The following is a 15,336-nucleotide window of genomic DNA, read 5'->3' as shown; positions in this document are numbered from 1 at the left end:
TTTACAGAGTTGTGAAACCATTCACAATCCAGTTTTAGAAAATTTCATCACCCTAAAAAGATCCCAGAGGGAGGTTTTTAACTCCTTCCCGGACTCCAGGGTTTCTTTAGGAGCCCACTGGCATCCCTTCCCTCTGCTCCTGTCTGGGAAGAGAAAATGCATGTTCCCAGGGACTGAGTTCTTCCTCACTTGTGTGCTGGTCTGGTTTCTAGACCTTCCCGTAGTCTTAGCTGCTTTGGCCCTTGAACAAATTGCTCAGTAGCCCAGGGGCAGGCCTGAGGTGGACTGGCCGTTGAGTAGAGGCCCAGGGTGGAGGGATGAGGGCACCCATTTCAGTGGGTACCTTCCCTGCCTATTTTTTTCTTTTCCATTATGGTTTATTATAAGATACTGAATATAGTTTCCTGTGCTATACAGCAGGACCTTGTTGGGTTAATCCATTTTATATACAGTAGTTTGTATCTGCTAATCCCAAACTCCTGATTTATCCCTCCCCCTTTCCCCTTTGGTAATCATAAGTTTGTTTTCTATATGTGTGTATCTGTTTCTATTTTGTAAGTAAGTTCATTTGTATCATATTCCAGATTCCACATATAAGTGATATCACATGATATCTGTCTTTCTCTGACTTCACTTAGTATAATAATCTCCAGGTCCCTCCGTGTTGCTGCAAATGGCATTATTTCATTCTTTTTTTATGGCTGAGTAGTATTCCATTGTATATACATAACACATCTTCTTTATCCAGTCATCTGTCAGTGGACATTTTCCCTGCCTATTTGATTCCAGTGGCCCACTGGGTGCCCACTCTGAACTTCATCCCCACCCCCAGGAAGTACACACACAGTTTGGCTCCACGGATCAGCACACCGTGTCCCCGATGCTTACTTTCCCCCAAGCCATTTCAGAAGGCCATGGGGCACAGACAACAGATCTGGGGACTGAGCCACAAGATGCCCAACTTTCTACCAGGGCAAGTTCCAGGCAGCCCAGGGGGTTAGTAGAAAGCAATTACGTTTTAGCTCATTTAATTTTTACATCTATCCATTAGGTGGGTACAGTTATTTCCCCCAGTTTACAGATTACGCCACTAAGAAATAGAGTAATCACGTGACTGGCAAAGCTGCTAAGTGGCAGAAATAGCTAGGGCCCAACAGTCTGGCAGGAGAGCCTGGCTCTTACCTGTCTTGCTCCTCAATAAAGCTCGTGTTTAGACATTGCATGGCACCTGTTCAGAATAAATGGGACCTGTGATTACTGTTGCTATGGTTGAGGGGCTAACGTGTGCGGGAGGAGGCCTGGCTACCCAAGGCCCATAGAACACTCACAGCTCAACTTGCAGGCATGTGAGTTTGCAGTTTCTTGAGCCGTCAAAGCAGCCTCTTCCATCTTGGCTGTGTCCGTGGAGAGGCAGGAGGGAAAGGCTGCCAGCAGTCCCAGCCTTCAGAGCCCAGCGTTCCCCAGACATCCTCCAGCCCAGCTCCAAGGCTGCACTGACGGGTCTGCAGCCCATTGCGGGGAAGTGACTTGCCTGAGGTCACCCAGAGAAACTGGGCTTGAACCAGGTTTTTTGACTCAGAGTCCAGTGTTCCTTCTAGCTCTCGGAAACTCTCCCAGCTGATTTCCAGAGCATCCTGAGAGCTGGTGCGCAGAAAGGCACCTGGAGGCCCTTACAGAGAATTGAATCAGAGCCTGGCTGAGGGACAGGGAAGGGGGGCCAGCTGCTCTGGCCAGGGAAGTGGGAGCTGGGCTGTGGTCAAGTCTGATTTAATTAGGCAGAGGCAGGCTCCTGATTAGAGAAGGCTGCGCTTGCCAAGCCAAAGAATTCAAGGTTAATAGCCAGAAGTGCCCGGGCCTCCACCCCAATCAGGAAAGGGCACCTGCGAGGCCCACGGGGACCTGCAGCGCCACGGGCAGCTGCCTGGGGAGCCCGAGGACACGGGTTGTCCCACGCTGGCCCACAGCCCGCGTGTCTGGGTGAAGCTGCCGAGGGGTGTCGGGCGCCGTGCTGGGTCCTGCACCAGGAGGATCTTGGTGGGCAGGTGGGGGCCCATGGGACATGCCAGGGACAGGAAAAGTTGCTGTCTTGTTCAGAATCCTCCAGAAGCAGATCTGGGAATGAGGATTTGCACTCAGGCAGCTTATCTGGGACGAGATACCAGTGAGGGAGTGAGGTGAGGTTGGGGGGCAAGGCAGCCAAAAGTGGTGCGTCCTCAGCCAGCTACCCTGTCAGCAGCCGGGGCCTCGTCTCCCAAGGAACTTGGGGAGCCGGCAAAGAGTTCTCGGCTGCAGGGCTGTTCTCCCCAAGGGCAGGGGTGCTGGGACCCACTGCTGTTTCTTCCCTCCCCTCCTCCCTTCACCGACCTCCAGTCCATCCTAAATAGCAGGGGAGGGAGCTTTCCAGAAAGCCTGGGTGAGCCAACACCCCCATGGCTTTCCGCAGTGCTTAAGATGACTTCCAGGAGCTTCCCCTCGGCCTGCACCTGGGATGGCCTGGTCCCTGTCCCAGCCACAGCCCCTACCCCTTCCCCAGCCCCTAGCCCTTGCCTCTGCCTTTCCATCTGCCCCTGGGGCTTCTCTAATCCTCTCTTCCTCAGAGAGCTCTTCCTTTCCTCATTTCAGCTTCTTTATCACTTTCTTCACAGCTCTTAACCCAGTTTATCAGTCTGATTTATCCAGTTGCTTATTGTCCTCCCCCAGGTGGGGGATGAGTCTCTTTTGAGTCTGTTTTAAATCTGTTTCACTCAATGCTGTGACCTCCAGGGCCTGGCACATAATAGGTGCTCAGTAAATGCTAGTTGAGGACCGGAGCCCCTACAGGGGGTCTGAGGAGAATGCAGCTGCAGGGAAGGTGGGAAAGCACTGCCCCACCCTTGCCTGGGGGCTCAGGGATGGGGGGTAGTGCTTATCACTAGGCACTGAGTTTCTGCAACCAGAGTGGAGAGGGACTGTCATTGTGAGTCTGCTAAAGGCCTGAGGTCAGCACTGGCTAAAGCTCTTTGGAGGGCCTGGGTGGAGGGGCCAGTCCCCTGTGGTTCTCTTCCCAGGAGGGCAGGCCTAGCCAGTGCACCCGGGGCAGTTGCTGAGTATGAGGTGGTCAAGCAGGCCCGGTGGAGATGCTCAGATCAGGAGGGCAGGGGGACCTTGGAGAGGGAGCCAGACCTCTGGGGGCCAGGGATGTGCAGGGAAGACAACCTGGGGGAGCCAGACCTCCACCTGGACTAGGATGTTGAGGGAAGGTTCAGAGACAGATAGGGAGGGAGAGGCCTGGGCCAGGGGAGGCTTCCAGGCAGAGACAGGGGTGTTCTTGAGGGGTGGGAGGGCAGGAAAGCCAAGAGGCTGAAAAGATGGTGATGGTTCTAAGCACAGGCCTAGAAGTCAACCAGCACCCAGTTCAAATGTGAGCTCTGCCACTGGGCTAGCAACTTAAGCTCTTTGTGCCTCTGTTTCCTCATCTGGAAAATGGGGGTAATGATAGTGTCTTCTTGGGGTGGTCAAGAGAATTGAGATAATGTATATGAAGCTCACACCAGAGCTGAAGCGGTGAAAAGAAGAGTGTTTAGAACTTGGGGTCATTTTGGTATTTCTGGCTGAGCCTTTGCCTTCATTTTACTTACCTTCCTCTTCCCCGGCTTCTCTTAATTTAGCTTAGCTGTCTGAATTTTACAGATGTCCTTATGAACCACAGATGGTAAATAATTTGAGCGCTAGACTAAGGCAGCTTGGGCTCACACGCTGTGTTGCTTTGGGCAGTGACATGACCTCTCTGATTCTCCATGTCTCTCCTGTAAAATGGGGGAAATAACAAACCTACCACATAGGAGTGTTGTGAGGATAAAATGAGCTGATATGTGTCAAGGGCTTAGTTTGGTACCTGGTATAATGTAAATGCTTGAAAAAAATAAGTCATACCTGTCAGTTATGGTGTTAGTGATAATAATAATGACAAGAACGATAATCAGTAATCGTATGCCTCGCCCACACCCGCACCTTTGAGGAAGAAGGGTTCACTCAGGGTGGGGCAGCCTAATCCACACCCTCCATCCCCCTCCCCATTTCCCACTGTGCTCTGGGGTTCAAGGGCTTATGCCTGCCCCAGGGCTTCAGGGCGTTTTTGACTGCGGGAGCTTGGACATCATTACGTGATGGAAAGTGGAGGTAGTGGTCCAGGACTGGCCCGCTGGGACCTGGAATGGGTGCCCTGGTGAGCAGTGACTTTGTAGTTGGAGCCAGGCTGATCCAGAGGAGGGAGAACAGGTCCAGTGCTGACAGGAAGGCTAGCTGGAGGGCTGGGGCAGGAAGCCGTTCTCCAGGGCTTCCAGATTGTCCCTCTTACAAGAAGGAGGATGCAGACCTGGAGCTGGAGGCCTCTTTGCAGAGGTCAAGTGGGGCGCAGAGCAACACTCTCATTTTTTTCAGTCAAAGAAACTGAGGCACACAAAGGACTACTACCATTCCTCAGGTCTTTTGAACCCCACACTGGGCGGCCCAGTTTGGTGTCTTTGGGGACACCTCATTAGACCCTCTCCTGTGCTGCTCAGGGAGCCGGTGGGCAGACCCTCCAGAATCCCCAGTTGGCCTGGTCCCAGGCAGGCCTGGGAGCACCCCAAGTTCCCTGGACACACTGGCCTGAGCAGAGAGCCCCTCTATCCTGCATTCCTAGTGCCCGTAGCTCACCGTGTGGCCATCACCTGCCACTTCATGAAGCAACTTCACTATGTTGGCCACATGGTCCAGCAGTGAGGGGGATCCAGACTTGGCTGTCCCTCTGGCCCCTGGGATCAAGGGCCAAGGCCCCTGGGCAGCCCGGCAGCCTGGCAGCTATGGGGATTCCTGGGGAACGTGCAAGGAATACAGTCATCTGGATGGGGCTCGAACTGCCCAGCTCTGCCACCCCTACAAGTTCTTGGCGAAGTGGCTTTACCCTTGACCCTGGGTTTCTTCATCTCTAAACAGACACTCCATTCCTTGGCCCACCCCACTGGGGCCAGCAAGGTCAGCCTCCCCACGTCCTTCCCAAGCTCCTCCTCCAGCTGCCTCTCCCCGCCCCTTCTTCCCTCCCCTGCCTTCCCAAGGTTAACTACTGGGCCTGCGCAGAGCTTTGTGACTGCAGTGGGGGCTGGAGGCGTGAGCCGCACTGTGCACCAGGTACCTGCTGTATGTTAGCTTGTTTTGCCCTCCAGCAATCCAGTTAGATGGGGCCTATCAGTCTCTTCATTTTATAGAGTAGAAATTAAGACAGACCCTAAATCTGTCCGGCAGAGCTGGGATTTGAACCCAGCCAGCTACACACACACCTCCCTGTGTGAGCCAAATAGACCTGCCTTCCTGCCAGTGCCTGATTCAGGCCACTGGTCTAGGCCATGCTGTCCAGTCCACTGTGGCGATTTACATCACAATTTTAATTAAGATTAAAAATTCAGTTCTTGGCTCACATTAGCCACCTCTTAAGTGCTCGACAGCCACAGTGGCTGGGGGCCACCATGCTGGACAGCACAGGTTGGGGCCATGATGATCACAGAGTTCTATTGGGCAGCTCCAGGTAGGACACTGCTAGGTGTTAGGAGCAGGACTGGGACACTCTGAGCTGTCGGGGGTCAAAATCAGAGGGGGCTCTCTGGAGAAGGTACCCCTCCTCAGGCCTCGGAAGGTTGCGAGATACTAGAGAGGGTGCGTGTAGTGGCCGTAAGCACAGATGACCCTGAGGTTGCGCCTGCTTCCTCATTGCTGGCTGTGTGGCACCAGGCAAGTTACTTAACCTGTCTGAGCCTCGTCTGCAAGATGGGCCTAAAGGACCTGCTCAGAGACAAGGTAAAGCAGGTGACAAGGGGCCCGGCACCTCTGGGTGCTCAATGCTTCTGCATTTGGGACAAGGAGTTTGGGGAAATCTCTGTCAGTGGTGACCACACAAGCTCCAAGAGCGCAGGCCCCCCAGGCAGTGCGGCAGGGCTCGGGGCCTAGGGGAGGCCTGGGCCCTGCCCCAAGCACTCTCTCCCAAAGAGGCTGCGGTAGGGAACGAGCACAGCTGGGTCTTGGGTGGGATCAGGACCTCGGTGGGGAGCAGGAAGCCACTGGTCCAAGCTCCAAGCTTTCCAGCCCCAGCTCAAAATTAGGGCAGGGCTGGGGAGTGAGAGGCCCACAGCCAAGGAACAACCCGGAGGTCTCCCCAGCCCTGGTGTCTGTCTGTCCCCCTAGGCATACAGCCTCCCAGAAGCAGCCTCTTCCTCCGCTCCATCTCTCTCTCTCTCTCTTTCACACACACACACACACACACACACACACACACACACTCACACACACACACTCACACACACTCACACACACTCACACAATCCCACACCCGTTCCTGCCCCTGCACCTTAGCTCACATCATCCCTTCCACCCCAACTGTGCTTCCTGCCTCTGCTCTTTCTAAATATTCATCTTTCAAAGATAGCTCTACTCCCCCCCTCTTCCAGGCAGCCCTCCACAACCACCCCAGTCCACTATCCTCCCCTTCCAGGAAATGCCTCTACCACATATCCTTTTTTTTTTTTTTTAAGGCAATCTGCTTTTTTTTAAATTCTTTGGGGGGGGGATAATTAGGTTTATTTATTTATTTAATGGAGACACTGGGGATTGAACCCAGGACCTCGTGCATGCTAAGCATGCGGTCTACCACTGAGCTATACCCTCCCCCCACGTATCCTTTTAATCAGGCTTTGGGACACTTAATCACAAAGTGATATGTTTTCTTTTCCTGGGTGTCTGTCTTGTGTTTCCACCTAAATAGTGTGCCCTGTCAGGGCAGAACTGTGTTTCCTACCCTTCTTCTGCTCAGACACAAGGCTGGGTCTCCGGCAACCCCTCAGCTAAGACATGGATGGGTGGATGGATGGACAGACACATGGACAAATGCACTTGGATAAAGATGGGAGGGCCTCCAAATAAGGAAGACCTTCCTTGCCCTTCTCTCTGGGGACTTTGTAGTCAACGCCCATTGCAGCGGTTTGTCACTGCCCCTCCCACAGCTCCCTGGGTCTGGCCTGCAGGCCCCAGAAGTTCAGGGAGGCTCGGAACCAGGAGTAGTGGGCAGAGCAGAGAGCAGGGGCTCAGGGAGCCAGTGGGGAGCCCACAGCAAAGGGCTGAGCAGCCTCACATCCCCTCTCGGAAACCAGTTTTGTGTCCCTAACTCCATCCCCTCGCTCTTCCACGGATGGCTCGTCGGTCACATCAGGGTGTGATGCCTTGGAGTGCACGCAGGTGGGAGCCCAGGCCTGTTTGCTTTCCCGGTCCTGAGCTGGTGCCCTGGGCGACAGGGCCAGGCTTTTGCGAAGCCCATACTGGTGAGGATGGGCCAGTCAGCCCTTCCTGTGCTCTGGCCACGGTCCATGCTCCACATCTAGCCCCTCTCCCGAACCCAGGCTGTTGGCCAGGGGTCCTTCCCACGTGCCAGACGCTGTTTTAAGAGCTTTGCACGTTATCCCAGGTAATCCCCACAACAGCAAAAGCAGGAACTAATCTTATCTCTTTGACAAATGAAGGTACTGAGAGGTTAAGGAACTTGCCTCTGTCACAAAGTGGTAGGTGTCTGAACCACGCTTAACCCCACTCACAGTCTTAACCCTCGGCTGGAGGCCAAGACACAGTGAAGCCATCCCTGGGCTGGAGACATGCTCAAAGCCTTTGCTCAGAGTGGCCAGTCTAGTCATGGTGAGGAGACAGACAGACAGACAGTGCTCTGTCTGTCCTCTTGCTGTGGACAGAGCAACAGCAGAGACCCTCTGGGATGTTCAGGAGACAATTGTGAGTCCTGGGAGATTTATGGCCCTGGCGTGGGCCTCTCTGGGACACAGCCTTGGGGGGGGCCCAGGACCTCTTCCCTCCCCAGGAATTCAGCTTTTTCGCCCGGGGCAGGAATTCCGGCCTTTCTGGACTGTCCACATGGTCACAATGGGACCCATTCTGAGAACCCTGGAAAACACAGCCTCTGCGGAGAAAGGACGGATTCTTGTTGGACACAAGGGCCCTCAGTGCCACAATTTAGATCAGGGCACAAATGGGGGCAAAGAACAGATTCATGCCCCCTCCGTCTGTCTTCCCTAGAGGTTGCTGCCCCTCGAAACCATTCCACGCAGAGGCTCTCAAAAGCCAGAACAAAAAGCCAGCAAGGGGCTAAATGGGGTGGAACTGCCCCAACACCCTCCAGCCCTCAGCTGACTGGAAGCCCTTTCTCTCGGAGTCTCCTGGCTCAACTTCCAGACTGACATGCTCTGTCTCACCGTCTTGGTTTCACAGAGAATTACCAGCCTGTGAGGACACTCGGAGGGACCCAGGTTAGGGATGGGGAAACTGAGGTCTCAAGAATTTATTGGTTTGGTAAGCCTTTTGGTGCCACAGTAAGAAGTTTCACATCACACCCCAATACCGACAGACAGACAGGAAGGAGGATGAGTAGACAGACATCTGAAACCCAAGTTTCACAAAACAGTATTAAATCTTACTGTGGGTGATTCACTTTGTCTCTTCTGCCTTTTTAAAATGTTTGTTGGGACCTAAACTAAGCTGATGTCAGAACTCACTAATGGGTCACAACCTGGCATTTATTTGAAAAACACAAGTTTGAAGTAACTTGCCCAGGTCCCCCAGCTGCTGAAGGACAGGGCCAGGCCCAGACCCTGGCTGTGCTGACATTCAGTCCCAGAGCTGTCATAGCCTCTCTCCCACCCTGCCCCCCTAGCTTTCTACCTCACCTTATTTTTTTTTAGGAGGTACTGGGAGTTGATCCCAGAACCCAGGACCTTGTGCAAGCTAAGCATGCACTCTACCACTTATCTATACCCTCTCCACTCCTTCCACCTCACCTCTTAACAAAAAACCTTTCTCCAGTCCTGCTCCGACCCATCACTCCCTGATTCTGAAACCTAACAGATTTCACAGCAGGACAGCAAAGCCCTACTCCTGCACCCCAACCCCTGCCCCGGCCTGGCCTTTCCCTGCCTATCTCGCAGCTCACCAACCCTCCCAAGTAGTTCAACTCCTCCTCTTTGGAGCCACATGTTCCTGCTTCTAGAATTCTCCCTCTCTACCATCTCCATCGATCCAAACTCCTCTGATCCTTCAAGGCTCAGCTCAAGGCTTCCTCCTCTGGGAAGCCACCTTGGATGTCCTGCAACCCTGGAATCTCTTTTCTCTGCACCTGGAGTATAACCTCTCCTGTGACTCCTGGCATAGATTGTCTCAGAATGTTAGCTTTCTCACTATGCTGTGTAGTTTTGTTCCCCTACTTTCACCCCAAACCTGCAGGCAAGAAGCATGTCACATATTTCTCCTCTGCCTGCATAGGCCTTTACGAGGCAGCCTCCAGCAGGAGCTGAAAAAGTGCTTATTGGTTAATAACAGCAGTCAAAATCATCATTACATACCTCAAGGGCTCCACATCACTCCCCTGGCCAAGGCTGCATACCACCACCCCCAGCCCCCATATTCCAGGTGCCGCCCATGTCCCTAAGACCACTTGGCTCTCAAGGTCACCCACAGCCATCTGGCAACCCAGCCGGCCTCTTGAGCAGTTCCCAGCAGCCGCAGGCCTTGCAGACAGGCGTCCTGGGCTGAGCAGCCAATGTCAGCCAGCAGACAGGAGGGTGAGAACATCAGGCTGGCGGTGCATGCGTGTCCTCCTCCGCCAGGACACTCACTGATGGGAGGAAGGTTGCAGGAGGGGAAGGCAGGCAGCCGAGGGCACGGCCCTGTAGCGCTCAGAATTCCACCTGGCAGGGACTCTGCGTCCTTCCACAGAGCCGGCCCTGCCAGACTGGGCTTCCTTTCCTGGTCTCTCCTTTGCCTCAGGGGTCCTTCCTGGCTTTGCCTCTCACTCTGAGAACCTTGACCTGCACTGGCAGGATGGACGCCTCTTTTCCCCAGCGGGAGCCTGCTCCTGCTGCCCGTGCGTCCTCTCCCCGCTGGCCCTCTGCCTGGAGAGCCCTCTGGGTCAGGATGTCAGTGGAGCTTCACCAGCCTGGCCAAGCCACTTAAGCCCTCAAGACCTCAGCCTCCTCATCCATAAAATGGATTAACACCACCTCTGCCTACTTCAGAGCACTGAAGGGCAAATGCGCATCAGGAATGTTCAAGAAAGGGTGGAGGGTGGGAAAGCAAAAACAGGTGGCCCAGACACAGGAACTGTTAAATGCCTTTCCCACCCCCTCCCTCCAGCCTCTCCCTCTTTTCTGTCTCCAACACCAGCTCCTTCACTGGAATGTCCGGGGAAGGAGCAGAGCGTGTCTCACTAAGAGAAATGAAAGTAGAGGGAAAAAAGAAAAAAGCAAGCTGAGTCTTCTGGGTGCCATTACTGTGGAAATGCAGGGCCCTTCACATCTCCCGGTTCATTTTGGGGCTCTGAGCATTTGCCGCTCCTTGGTGGTTAAATGCATCCCAATAAATGAGCCCAGAGCTTGCCAATTCCTGTGGGTCAGTGTCACCGTGAAAGTATAATTGTTTCCAGACGAGTCCTGTTCAAACGTTGTGTGTGCAAAGAGGCTTTTCCCAGGTGGACAGCACTGGACAGAGACCAGCACTGGTGCTGGTGCCTGTGAAAGCCCCAGACTCTAAATGTGGGGCTGGACTCACCCCTGCATGGCACTGTGCCATCAGCATCGTGGTGGAGTCCTTAAGAAGAAGCTGCTGCCTTTGGTTTTAGGGGGGTCTGCAGGGTTTAGGTTTAAACAGGCCCTTGCCATTTGGGTAGCAACAGAGATGGGGTTAGGTCTAGGCCTGAAAGAGTAATAATTTCTAGAGCATTTTCTGTGCCGAGCACTCTGTGAACCCCTTTATGAGCACTGTATGGTTCATCTTCCCCAGATCCTAAGGGGTTGGTACAGTTATTATCCTCATTCTAGACAGAGAAATAGAGGCTCAAGATGTGAAGGAAGGGCGCAGGATGACCACCCAGCTAGCAGGGGTGCAGAGCTGAACTGGGGTCTGTCTGCTTCTAGCACCTGCCCTCGCTCCACAGACACTATCATCCCAAGAGGAAGGACCAAGAGATGAACGATTGATTGATTGATTGATAACTTTTCTTTTTAAAAAATTGTTTTGAAAAATTTTTTTGTTTTGAGGTGAACTGTTTATATCGTGGGGGGGAGGACTCAGGAGTCCCTGTTTAAGTGGGGGAGGGGTGTGTTGCTAGGTTGCAGGAACCCCGCCCCTTTCCCCCAGCCAGGCCTGACCTGTGGACCCTCTGGGGACCAACTATCTGGTTTGTCTGCAACCTTCCCAGTTTGAGCCCTGGAAGTCCCCCTTCCCAGTCTGTCTAGGATGGTTGGTCACTGCACCTGCGGTGTTTCTCACCCCTGGACCAGCTGCAGAGAAGCCTGAGTGGCCTGATGGAGCCACGTCAGGACAGCCTGTGGGAGGCTTTTTCAATTACATTAGCTTCTGGCAGCACTGGAGGGAGACGCAGGCCCTCCCTCCCCTCCCTTTCTCCTTCCTGTGACTCCCTGGAAGATAGTGATTCAGCAGCAAGTCGGAAGCAGGCTAGACTGTGACCTATGGGGAGTGGAATCGCCAGCGGTGTGGGGGCTGTCAGCACCAGCTCAAGGCAAGAACTGGAGCAAGGAGGGGAGGTGGAAAGGGGATCTTGAGTTGTTCAGGAACTGGACCCCAGCAGAGGGCCTGCTGTCCTGCCCAGGCCAGGACTGATTGCAGGGCAGCAGGAGGTCCAGGAGCCCGACCTCCCCCCAACCCCTGCTCCCCTAAGCCCTGGTATGTGAGGGATGGGGGAGTCCCAGCCACTGGATACCTAAGCTGCTTCTCAGCATATTCAGCTGCTAAAAATATGAAATGGCTTGGCTACAAGGTGCCCAACCGGAAACCTCGGAGAGGTTTCCTATTAGGGCCACGCCTGCTCTGGCTGGAGGCCAGATGCTGTGCGAAGGATTCCTGTGCCAGCCATTCCCACCGTCCAGTCCCAGCCTGGCACCCCCACTGCCAGGGCCTCGGCCTCCATTTCATTAACCCACATGCTTCTCAGGCCCCCAGGGCCTTGTGTTGCCCTTCCTCCCCTGCACCCACTACTGGCAGTTTTTGGGGATTTGTCTTGAGCCCCAGAGCAAGGCCTGGGTTCTCGGTCACCAAGTCCCAGCCTCACCCACTCACTGTGTGACCTTGAACAAGTTGTCTAGCTTCTCTAAGCTTTGCTATTCTCACCTGCAAAACCACAGGGTCCACAGAAGTCCTTGGTAGAAAGGCCTCATACTTTGGTTGAAGGACAGGCCAGCCAGGAGATTTGTCTGGAAGCTTCTTTGGCACCGCAAGTTCATTGTTCTTACTAAGCATTAGTGTTTCTTAGGGGTGGCTGAGGTCCTGATGGAGATTATGGTACAGACTGGAGTGGCCCTTGGAACCACCCATGCCTACCTGTCAGGATTGTAGTGACAGGGGCTGACACTGTGCTGGGCCCAAGGTTCTCAGCCAACACTGGCCCAGCCTCAGAACCCCCATGGGGGCTCATTGGAGATGCAGACACTGCTTTAGGTCAGGTCAGGGTGGGGCCCCAGATGATCCTATTGAATAACCAGATTGAGAATCTCTGACAGGGCCTCAGGGCGCTCCTGGGCCTCAGTCTGCTCCCCTGTCACACGGTAATGACCTGCTCATCTCCCCTTTGGAGCTGTTTACAAACGCAAAGAGAATCCTGGGCAGCTGCAGCTGCACAAACAGAGGGGGAGAAGGTGGCCATCACTGCTGGGAAGCCAGGAAATAGTCAGTGGGCCATTGTGGTCTCAGGCCCAGAGGGCGTCTCTGGCAGGACCAGCGGGAGAACAGTAGGGCAGAGGGGGCAGCTCCTCCTTACCCTCCATTCCCTGCCCTTCCCCAGGCCCTGTTCTACAAAAAAAGCCCGAGAAACAAATTTTCTCCTTGGGAGACGCAAGTCTGCTGGGCAGGATGTAGCCTCCATATAATAATGCTCTCCTCCTCCTCCCTGGGAATTCTCCCCACAGCAGAGCTTCAAGGGGCATGGCCAGGCACTTTGGACACAGTCTGTCCCCGATCTCCCTTCTGCCCTAGGGAGGTGACCCTGGCTCAGGCCTTCCTGGATGGACAGGTCAGGGAAGGGAGCAAATGGGAACTCCTCCACCTGCCTTTTGGAGGCAACAGATATGACAGGTTCCCCTTTACCCCCTCCCCCCATCCACAATGCAGTCTCATTCGGGCAGGTGGGCTTATAAACCACAGCCCTTCCCTAGCCTGTGACAGTGGCTGAACCTCTGTTTCCTAATCTGTAAAATGGGGATGATAGAACCTCCTTAGTGTGGATGTGAGGCTTGAAAGAGGCAATACCAAGGATGTTTTCAGACAAGAGAGCCAGAAGGGGGAGGATATCAGAAATGCAGATTCCTGAGCCTCAGCCCCAGCATTCTGACTCACTGGGTTCTGAGTCCAAACTTTGGGAAACATGAGGGGGATCCCTCATCCTTGGCTGTGGAGGCAAATCATCTTGGAGCTTAACAAATGCCCCCAAAGCCCAGGCCACCCCTCAGATTCTCAGGATCGGGTCTCAGGGAGTGTCCATGAGGGTGACTCCTTTCCCTGTGAACCTGCTGTCCTTTCCTCCAAGAGACCCCCCTCTTTCCAGCCAGCAGGCCTAGCTGGACAGTTTGCTTTGATCAAAGCCCTGAGATTGGCATTTTCCTTGATCCCAGGGTGACAAAAGGCATTTCCTCTAGACATAGGACCCCAACCAGCCCCTCCTGAACACTTAACAGACCGTGAGCATCTTAGAGGCATGTGAGGCTCCCCTGAGGATTGTTGGATGAAGGGGTCCTGGGAGGAGCCAAAGGCAGGAGCAAGGGCAGGAGGGCAGTGGGGGCAGACCTTGGGAAGCAGTGTGGTGCTGAGTCTGGGCTAATTCCTTGCTGGAGGGCAGGGGAGGCTCCAGGCTGGGGCAGCCCAGGGCAGGTGAAAGTGTTAAGTGCCTGAGGTCTCCCAGCAGTTACTGTCAGTGACAGGATTTGAACCTAGTGCTCACTTAGAAGTTCAACAGCCATTCCTGGCAGTATGCTCTGCCTCACCTCTACTGAATCCCCAGGTTCCCAGCCTGAGCCTTTCTGGTCAACATTCAACCTACAGCACCTATCTATCATCACCTATTCCAGGACCAGGGAATACAGTGGGAAGACACGAGCCACAGTGTGACCTCAGGGAGCCTTGGGTCTAGCCTTCAAAGAGTCACACAAATCTGTAATTACTCAGAGGCCAACAAGGAGAAGGGGAGGATGTCGGGGAAGACACGTTGAGGAGGTGACATTTCAGTCATGACTTTAAAGGCTTAGTGGGCTGGAGCAGGCAATGCAAAGATATTGGGACGGGAAGCGCTTCAGGGATGGGGAACAGGCTCCCAGCGCGGGGCAGGGCCTGAGTCCTAGCGACCACCCTCCCAGGCCTCAGTTTCCCTATTTACAAAGTGCATGGGAATCTGCCTCGCCCTCCTCTGTCGGCTGAGAAAGAGGGAAGGTGCCTGGGAAAGGGCACCAGCAGCCCGCCTAGCCCCTCGCGGCGGGCAGCGGGCTGCAGGGCGGGGCGGGAGGGGCGGGCGAGGAGGGTGGATCGCGCCCTGAGGCCGGGCTGACGGGGGACCCGCGGGCAGGCGCGCAGTGCGTGCAGCTGCGGAGCGCGCCGCTTGTCGGCCGCGAGAATCACATGAGCATCCGGCCCGTGGGCGCCCCGCAGCCGCTGCCGCAGCCTCGCAGCCCCGCAGCCCCGCGCACCCGCCAGGCCCTAACCATGTCTGTCTGTTGTTGCTTCTTTTTCAGGGACTATGGCAGTTCCAAGAGGAAATCAGGTAAGGGAGCCCACCCGGGCGTTTTTCCCTCCAGCCTCTCCTCCCTCTTCGTGCACGAGCCGCTCAGACCCTGCAGAGGACTTTCTGGGGGCTTGTCCTCGCCCATCTGCCCAGTGGTCCTGCGGGGCCGGGGTACTGCCCTCAATTGCCCCCCTCCCCAGCTCATGCTCCCTCAGATCCCTGTTACTCGCACCTTCTCCTCCCACCGCGTCCCAGATTCTCCCCGGGCTCTCTTCCGTGGGAATGAGGGTGGGTGAATGGGGAATGTGGGGGTGTCTTGTAAAGGGCCTAAGCCCCCGCGACCTAGGCAGTCGGATCTTCCCCCTGGGGCTTCAGGGCTCACTGCTGGGCTCGCTGTGACTTCTCCCTGGATCCTTCCCGCGGTGTGGCAGCGATGGAAGGGTTAATAGAGAGTCAGGGTTTTCCCCGTGGGAAGGTGAGACCAAGGACCGAAAAGGGGGGTTCGTGCTTGAGTGACTTGAGTTTTTAACGCCTGCAGCGCAGACCTTCCCCTC

At 54.8% G+C, this 15,336-nt stretch overlaps 1 protein-coding gene across 6 annotated transcripts in view; it reads left to right on the top strand.

Annotated features, from left to right (window-relative positions):
• The window catches only part of SH3PXD2A (SH3 and PX domains 2A), a 223,065-nt gene that overhangs the window by 132,507 nt on the left and 75,222 nt on the right, over window positions 1–15,336 (top strand). For 4 of the 6 annotated variants that reach the window (XM_031461689.2, XM_010987121.3, XM_031461688.2 and 1 more), the window contains one exon: window positions 14,793–14,821. In XM_031461689.2, coding sequence (XP_031317549.2) covers window positions 14,793–14,821 — 29 coding nt within the window. Of the gene's footprint in view, window positions 1–14,763; window positions 14,822–15,336 lie in introns of those variants that run through there. The other 2 variants (XM_064488383.1, XM_064488382.1) reach the window with 1 other exon arrangement.

Source organism: Camelus dromedarius, chromosome 8 (genome assembly GCF_036321535.1).
Source record: "Camelus dromedarius isolate mCamDro1 chromosome 8, mCamDro1.pat, whole genome shotgun sequence".
Taxonomy (NCBI): Eukaryota; Metazoa; Chordata; class Mammalia; order Artiodactyla; family Camelidae; genus Camelus; species Camelus dromedarius.
This window is presented reverse-complemented; position numbering and strand designations above follow the sequence as displayed.